This window comes from Echinops telfairi, unplaced genomic scaffold (assembly GCF_000313985.2).
Source record: "Echinops telfairi isolate 266 unplaced genomic scaffold, ASM31398v2 ScPeMD7_7409;HRSCAF=8447, whole genome shotgun sequence".
In the NCBI taxonomy this organism is placed as follows: Eukaryota; Metazoa; Chordata; class Mammalia; order Afrosoricida; family Tenrecidae; genus Echinops; species Echinops telfairi.
The window spans coordinates 16,511,018-16,519,822 of NW_022111309.1; the positions used below are offsets into that span (position 1 = coordinate 16,511,018).

The 8,805-nt window shown below is 51.5% G+C and overlaps 1 protein-coding gene across 1 annotated transcript in view; it reads left to right on the forward strand.

The window, feature by feature from the left end:
- Positions 1–6,159, forward strand: part of ISG20 (interferon stimulated exonuclease gene 20) — a 13,999-nt gene extending 7,840 nt beyond the window's left edge. The window contains exons 3-4 of the mRNA XM_004709897.2: positions 4,625–4,825; positions 5,996–6,159. Coding sequence (XP_004709954.1) covers positions 4,625–4,825; positions 5,996–6,112 — 318 coding nt within the window. The 3' untranslated portion in view covers positions 6,113–6,159. The remainder of the gene's footprint in view (positions 1–4,624; positions 4,826–5,995) is intronic.
- The last annotated feature ends 2,646 nt before the right edge of the window (positions 6,160–8,805 follow it).

The following is an 8,805-nucleotide window of genomic DNA, read 5'->3' on the forward strand; positions in this document are numbered from 1 at the left end:
GTATCAGGAACACCGCACCTGAGTGTTTATAACCAACAGAAGTGTATCCCTCACACACTCAGCACGCCAGCTTCCGAGGAAGGTGCTCAATTTCTCTCTCAAAATCTCTCTGTCAGCCCCAGGAAAGGAGAGAGCCCGTGTCCTTTCGACATCTGTGAATCTGTGAGCCCAGCCTTCCTCAGGAATCTCCATGTGCCCTAACATCCATCTAAGCAGGAACCCTCCGTCCACTCCAGGCTCTACTTTCTGGGTGGTCAGGTCCCTCACTCCCTTTTTCTCTGTCAGATAAAGGGTGACACAGGCCACACCCCAGGAAATTCCCCAACACGGGGAAGTTTTATCTCACCTTAACTTCCTTAAAACCAATGAACAGATCACATCAGATCACTGCATTGGGGGTGATTATATCATTATGTTATGACATTGGAACACTATGTAACTGACAAACTATATCATTACATAACTGCCAAGCCACTGGGAATCGTGGGCCAGCCAAGTTCAACATTTTAGGGGGACACAACTCAATCCATGACAAGCAGTCTAGTAGGATGAACTGCCTGTTGACTGAACAGTCTAGTAGAATGAACTGCCTGTTGACTGAAGCCCAGTGGACAGCACCCCCCCACCCCCACCCCCAGCACTAACAAGACTGTGGGTGGGCAGACCTGCTCCCAGCACTGTAACCTGAGTAAGTCACTTCCCTCTCTGAGCCTCAGCTTCCTCTTCAGTACCATGGCCATAATGACCCTGTGGTCACCTAAGGAGAGAGTATAGGGAGACAATATGATGTCCCAGGAGGCTACAAACCACCTGGAAAGAAAAGCAGGATGCTACAGGGCTTAGCTACCCAGAAGTCCCTTTGTGGGCACTGATCTGTGCTTGGAGAGAGACAAAGGTTGTCAGAACGCTGTCCCATGGTAGCTCTGCCCCTTTCCCGGTACAGCCCACCCTGTTCTAGGTTCATGTCCTGCCTTCCATCCCTCCCAGCACTGGCCATGTTAAAGGAAGATCACTGGCCTATTGAGGACAGAGCTTAGGAGGCTGTCTGGAGGCCACCAGGAAAGGGAAGGCCAGAGGGGAGAGGGCTGGGGAATGTCCAGGGTCCCATTGAAACCTTGGCAGTGGAGACCTGACAGGCCTGCCTTTCCAGTCCAACATAATGGTGACAAGTGGACAGGGCTCAGCATGCCAGCTGTGTCTGAACCCAGGCTCTGACCCTCCACTGCGGGACTATTCCAGGGGTCTCCCAGTGCTTAGCACATTAGTGGGAAAACGCTGTATTTATTTTGCTCCCCGAAGCTGTAGTTTAGACAGGGACGGCAGGGGACGGGTTGTCTCTGTTTCACTCAGCTGAGGTTGAACCCTTGGGTAAGTTTGCGCCCACATGGGAGGTGCCAGGCCTCTTGGGCATCTCTCCCCATGTGGCCCTTCCAGCACAGTGGCTTTGAGAAGGAGATAGAGAGATGAACCGAGAAAGACACACAGTGACAGACAGAGACAGAGCATAATACACACACAAGAGAAGCAGAGATAGACCAAGACAGAGAGACAAGAGACAGTGAAAGAAAAAGAGACAGTGAGAGCCTTGGGGAGGTGACCTGGCCTGGGGGATCACATCACTAAACCCGCTGCCATAGGATCGATTCCTATTCATAGTAGCCCTATAAGGCCGAATAGAACTGCTCTGTTGTGTCTTCAGGTATGTACACCTCTGAGGGACTAGACTCACGGCCACCGGACAGGCCAGGGTAGAACTTCCCCTGTGGGTTTCTGAGGCTGTAACTTCCTAGGAGTAGAAAGACGTCTTTCTCCCTTGGAGGAAGATGGTGGCTTCAAACTGCTAACCTTGTGGCTAACAGCCCAATGCATAACCACTACACCACCAGGGATCCAGCCTTGTGGTTGGTAGCCCAATGCTTAACTTACGGTGCCAACTGGAATCCTTAGGCTTGGCATCGCCTGATCCTTCTCCAAGGAGAGTGGAATTAGGTCTGGCCTAGTGAGAGGCCGTCCTCACCGTTGCTCCCAGGCCTGAGCCTACTGTTACAGCCAACGTGTGCCACTCCTTGGCAAGCGCCATCCCCTTTGTTGCTGTGAGGATGGCGCGGAACCAGGCTGTGTTCTGTGGTGCATGGGGTCACTACGGGTCGGAACCATCTCGATGGCAGCTAGTTGCGTAGAGATTATGCTTTGGGCTGTGATGGACACGGTCAGCAGTTCAAAGACATCAGGCACTCTGGGAGAAAGATGGGCTTTCAGCTACCGTGTAAGCAGTTACAGCCTTAGAATCTCACAGGGCAGTTCCACCCTGCCTCTTAGGGTCCCTATGAGTCAGTGTCGATGCAGTGGCAGTGGGGATATATAGTATTAAATTAAAAAATTGGCACGGGGGAGTGGGGTGCCAGCCCCACCCGCTACTAGAACTCACTGGTTCAGTAATACTACTTCTGGGTTCAGTAGTGCACAATTGTACGGTTGAGATATATAAGTATTATATTAAAGTCATCGAGAGCATGAGAGATATTACAATAATACAGTCAGACATATCACATGGAAGCATTGCTCACCTCAGCCCAGCTTGGTGGTCCATGTGGAGAGAGGGGGAAGGGAAGGAGGGTAAGGGAACAAGGGAGAGGGGAGTGACCAGGGAGTGAGCAGCAAGGAGCTCAGAGTCAGAGAGAAATCTATATTGCTGACTCACACCTATATACCTTTTGGGGGCAAGCCAGCCCACTAATTACAGGTAGAGACATACATCACAGGGAGGAGCTGCACTATAGGTTACACAGCAATGAGTGGGTAGTCTAGGGGTTGGTCTCTGGGTCTCCATAGGAACCATTATCAGTAGGGTGAAAACTCCGCCTACAGGAGCCTGTCCATTGTCCCCAGAGGCAGGGAGCAGGCTCACCCGTGGTGGGATGAGATAGCAGTCTGGCAACCGATTGCCTTCAGAGGAGGGAATGCCTGCGCATCTGACCTCCCCCCACAGGGATAGTTAAGTAGCAACATGTAAGAGGAATGTCAAGGACCTTCTGAACGTGTTTAAAATCGTAATAACTCAGGAATGGTAACTCTGAGAAGGCATTTGGCCATGTGGACCATAACAAATTATAGGTAGCAAAGAACAGAAATTCCGTAACACTTAGCTGTGCTCATGCAGCACCTGTACAGAGCCCAGGAGGAAACAGTTGGAACACACGCAGGGGCTGCTGCATGGCTGAAGGTCAGGAAAGCTGTGCATCCAGGTTGTATCCTTTCCCCACACTCGTCCAGTTTGTGTGCTGAGGAAACCTGCGCAGGTCGGTTAACCGGAGAAGGGGACTACGTGAAGGAGAAGCCGCGTCGGGAGTGGCAGAAGACTCACGAACAACTTAGGATCTGCACGCACAAGTCTTGAAAAGCCAAGAGGGCTTGAAGCACTTACTGATGAAGGTGAAAGATTCCAGCCTTCGGTATGGGCTACACCCTCAACATCAAGAACACAGGCCTCACCGCTGGACACTACAAGCAAGAGAGAAAAGATTCAAGTGGTCAGGGATTTTATATTGGTTGGATCCACAGTCAGCATTCATGGAAGCAGCCATCGAGAGATGAAAGGATGCATTCAGAAGCAAAGACGTCACTTGGTGGACTAAGGTACACCGACTCAAGCCAGGGTATTTTCAGTAACCTCATTTGTACACAAAACCTCAATAACAAATAGGAAGACGGAGGAAGAATGGACACCTTTGAATCACAGTGTTGGTGCAGAATGGAGAAGATACAGCCGGAAGAATGTCGGCGGAAGTACAGCTAGCATGCTCCCCGAAGTGAGGATAACGGGATTTCCCATCAGTCACTTCGGACGTATTATCAGCAGAGACAGTCAGGAGAATGGCATCATTTTTCAGACCCTCTGCACCAGTCGAGGGGCAGTGAAGAAGACCCCCAGCGAGATTGATTGACACAGTGGCTGCAATAATGGGCCCAAGGTGCACTCATCTGAAAGACAGCATCTCCTCAACACACAAGGAGGCTTCAAAAAATTCATTTCATGGAAAAATGGAATGAAAGGGTAGTGAAAATGCCCCATGGACTTTTTGAAGCCCCCTTGTGGTTTTACTGGGCCCATCTGGATGATCTAGGGAGATCTGATTTTAAGGTCAGTTGATCAGCCACCTTCATGGTGTCAGAAAGATGTGCTTGGCTGCTAACCGAAAGGCCTGCAGTTAGTCTCCCCCGCGGTCCCTGGGAGGAGGGACCCAATGATGCGCTCTCAGGAGTTCACAGCCCAGGAACCTCGATTGCGCAGGTCTACTCTGTCATGGAGACTGCGTGACACCCCTTTGCCTCCCCACCCAACAGGCCATGGGGTCCGGAGATTAGGGTGTGGCCATTTCTGGGGGAGGCATCATCTGTTGCCCGCAGTGGGATGTTGTAGGGATTAACCAACGATGGTATGGTAAGGGCCGGGGTGCTACCGTTGCCACGACAAGTCCGAGGGCTCCCATGTGGGCCTCTGGCAAGACCTAAACTACCGAGTGTGAGCAGGGCTGTGGTCCAATCTCAGCCCAGAGAGGGCCAGTGAGTTGTGCTCTTGCGCATGCGTGTCAGTGACACATGGAGGGCATGTATGTCTGTCCAGATCCTGCAGCTCCTGGAGGGCAAGCTGGTGGTGGGCCATGACCTGAAGCACGACTTCAAGGCGTTGAAAGAGGACATGAGCAAGTACACCATCTATGACACGTCCACCGACCTGCTGCTGAAGTACAAGGCCAACCTGGGCCACTGCAGGCGGGTCTCCCTCCGCGTGCTCAGCAAGCGCCTCCTGAAGCGGCACATCCAGGTACGTGCCCACCTCCTGCCCACCCCAGACAGCAGGCAGGAGCTCACCCAACCACGAGGCAGAGACTCCTGGCAGAATTTTTTGCTTTGAGTCTCAGAAATAGATTTAGAAGGAGGCACCCGTGGGTGCCTTTGAACAGCCAGTCTCTGTGTAACCATTCACATCATGCTGGACCACCCAACTGAGGAACTCTGGGAAAGGTGTGAACCACTAACCTGGATTAGTGGGTTCTGCATTGGGCTGCAAGGTCAACTGTTTGAAACCACCAGCCAGTCTGAGGGAGCAAGACAGGCTTTCTACTCCTGTCAAGACCCACAGTTTCAGGGACTCCCCTCGCAGAGGCAGTTCTGGCTGCCGGGATGCTTCTAGACCCCTAGCCCAGCCCTTTGCAAGTGCCTGGTGACCCCGTCAGAGCCCACCTGCAGGACACACCCAGGTGACACAGGAGCTAATGTGTGTGTGTGTGGGGGGAATTGCCCCCAGGGCCATCTCCCTTCAGAAGCAGGGAAAGGAAAGGGCCTTCCCACAACCAAGATGTCCTTGGGGATGGGTCCAACCTGGCATGCTCTGGGTCAGCCAGAGCTTGAAGGCAGGTCTGACCCGTCCATCTTCCGGAAGAGAAGGCAAGCCCCACAGAAGAACGGAGGTGTGTCTGTCCACATTCACAGGGCTTGTAAAGAGGAGAGCTGGGATTTGAACTTGGGTCTGATTCCAAACCTTGGGCTCGTTCTCGCCACCCTCTCCCACCCCTCCGGATGGTGTCTTGTTCCTCTGGGAGTTCCTCTGCACCCCCCTCAGCTTCCTTCTCTGTCGAGCAGAGTGGGTGAGGGTGGGCAGCCTCTCTGTGCCAATATTTCCCCATCTGTAGCAGTGAGCTGATAATAAGGGAGGAGTCCCAGAGATGCCACAGGAGAAGGACCTCACTGAGGGCCCACTACATAGGGCAAGTGCCCTCCCATATGCCAGCCAGGGCCCAAACTGTCTCCTTAACTATTAATAGTCCGGAGTGGTATGGCAGGAGAGGCGTCCTAGGACCCAGGTGTACCCAGTTAGGAGTGGCTGGAAAAGGAGCCCTGTGGGGCAGGAAGGGGTTTCTCTGTGGAGGGTGGAGCCAGGCTGAGACACCCGCACTGGGCCGCTGGAGCTCACAGTCCATCCCTGTGCCTGCAGGACAGCCAGCAAGGACACAGCTCAGTGGAAGATGCGAAGGCAGCGATGGAGCTCTATCACATCTCCCTCCAAATCGCGGCCCGCAGAGGACAGCCTAGGCTGGATGTCTTGGGCTGAAACTCAGCTCCGTGCCTTCCACAGGGACTAGAGGACTTCAGGGAAAATACAGTTTTAGTAGTAAAATGACTTTATATTTCTCTACTCAGTCGTCTGCTTGTCTTTTGTGTCCTTCTCTCTGGGCTGGGTTATGACGGGCAGGGGACGCCGGCTGCTCCATTGGTGCCCCTGGGGTGCGCATCACCCTGTGTGGCAACTCTTGATGGCAGCCCCATGGGTCTCCTCCAGGACCGGGCCACAGCAGCTTTCCCCACAGAATAAATACTATGTGGGGAACATGGTTGAGAGGATGTCCTTTTTCTAGAGTACATGAGTACGAGCCACAAAGTTGTTTTGTAAAGTCTTCATTGAATTGCACTATTGTTAGTCACAGCATTATTAGTAGCTGATTGGGAACTTTTCCTGATTTGTCTCCTCTGTTTCCTGTAATAACTGTTTCATCCTTAAAGGAAGTTATTGATTACATCCACAAATGTGCCAATGTAATAGCTAAAACACCAGGAATTTCGACACCATCAGCCACAAGAAAAGTACCTAAGGCGCGAATACTAGCATCTGCCGCGGAGCAAGCAGACCAGGCGCGCACAGCTCCCTGTGACTGACGGCGTGCCGGTGGCAAGGGACCAGAGCACATCAGAAGGCTCAAACAAGTAAATTAGCACACAGTTTTGTACGGGTGTTGATACACATAAGCTGAGCTTACAAAAATGTGTTTGTTGTTTTTACTATTACCAGGATATTTTTATAAGCAATAATAAGTTTCTGCTGAAACACAAGGATGTTACAGATGGTCATTTTAGTGTCACACCCTTGGACAGTATCACTGGGCGTGGTCTGGCCCCAGGGCTCCCCACCCCCCCCCACCCCCGTGACATCACTGGTCTGCATTCACTGATGTGCATGCTAAGACGGGGACAGACTTATGCCAAGGAGGTAGGGAGGTGTCAATATTCTCAACATCGTGCCTCTTGGGGGTCCAAGAAGAAGCTACTGAAATCTAGGTGGCACATGCTTCCCCTGTGCATTTATGTGCAGAGGAGGACACTATTTCCTAGATGTGATACCTGGGTTAGAGGCTCATTTGTCCCGTACTGAGATTTGTACCACTCTGTACTTGTGAGTTTCCAATCACAGGTACAGGGAATGTGATGGGTCTCACCTCTTTGATCTCAAGGAGGCAAATGCAGTGGCTGCTGGAGTTAAGTAGAACCCGGTTGTAATCCTGGCTCCCAGATTTATTAGTGGTGTTAATTACAGTGAGTACTTCTGTTAATATCTTTGTGCCTCTTTTTTCATCTGTAAAGTTACAACTTTAATAATGTGTTAGTTTGGGTAGACTAGAGAAACAAATCCATAGAAACTCATATATGTCTAAGAGAGAGTTTCATATATAGGGTAAGTGTACACTCAGGAAGCATCCCAACCCAGTCCAGTCCCAGCTCATAAGTCCGACACTGATCTACAAAGTCCTCCTCAAACCCACAAAACACACAAATGACGTCGAATGCAGAAGGGTCACAGGTTAGTGGTAGAAAGTCTTTGAATCCAGGGGTGGCATAAGCATCTCAGCGCTGGCAGGGGTCTCCACACGGCTGCTCCAGCGCCCAGGGCTGCATCAGGGTAGGTCCATGTGGCTTCTCCTCAGGGATGTCTCACAGGAAGTGAGCCTTGCCAGCTAAGACTCGTCCAACCATCAGAGAGCAAGAGACCAGAGAACCAAAAGGGCGAAGCTCACGGAGCCATTTATCTCTCCACCCTTCAATTAATCCCACACGTGTTTATCAGCCAGGTTGGCACAATAAACCGTAACTCTCTCAAAGAACTCGTAGGCTTGTTGTGAACTCTTGCACTTAAAGCCCAGCTCTGTCTACCAGCTGCTGTCAAGTTTGACGGCAACTCATGAAAACCCTGCATGTATCAGTAGGTACATGCAGGCTGATTTTTCAGATGAGGTCTTTCTTCTAAGGCACCTCCAAGTGGCCTTGAACCACCAACCTTCTGGTTAACAGACAAGCATGCTAACCATGTGTACCATCCAGAGACTCCAACTTAGTTTAAGCTCCTGCCAGCTGCTCATAACTCTTGGTGCTTTTCTAGACCACCTGTGGACTAGGGGCCCAGCCCCCTGTAGATAAGGCTGTGTCTGGGGTGGAGGGTCTGCAGCAGAATGTCCCTGCTAATGAAGGGACAGCTGTTTTCATTGTGACCAAGCCCCACTTCATATGCACTAACCCAGAATCTCAGCGGGAAGTCCTGCCCATTGCTATTCTTTTACCTTTCACGGGGCGATTTGGATGTCTAGGCTTTGTAATCATTTGACACATTTAAGTAGTAACCCAAGCTCCGGGTTCTCACACCAGCATATGCCCCAGAGACCCCTGGAAGGATCCTTCTAGCATAGTACTGGCTCTCCTGCATACCAAGAGCTGATTCAGTAGATCTTGGAGAGAGCCTAAAAATATGTGTTTCTACACCGTTCCCTTTGATGCTGCTGGTGCTGATGGTTTAGGGACCACACTCTAAGCACCACTGCTTAAGCCCCTTGGGAGCCCTGGTGGTGTCCTGCTTACTAGTTGGGCTGCGATCCACACAGCCTGTAGTTCGAAACCGCCAGCAGCTCTGCAGGAGAAAGACTGAGCTTTCTACTCCCTTAGACAGTTAGGAGTCTCAGAAACCCAGAGGGTGGGGAGGGG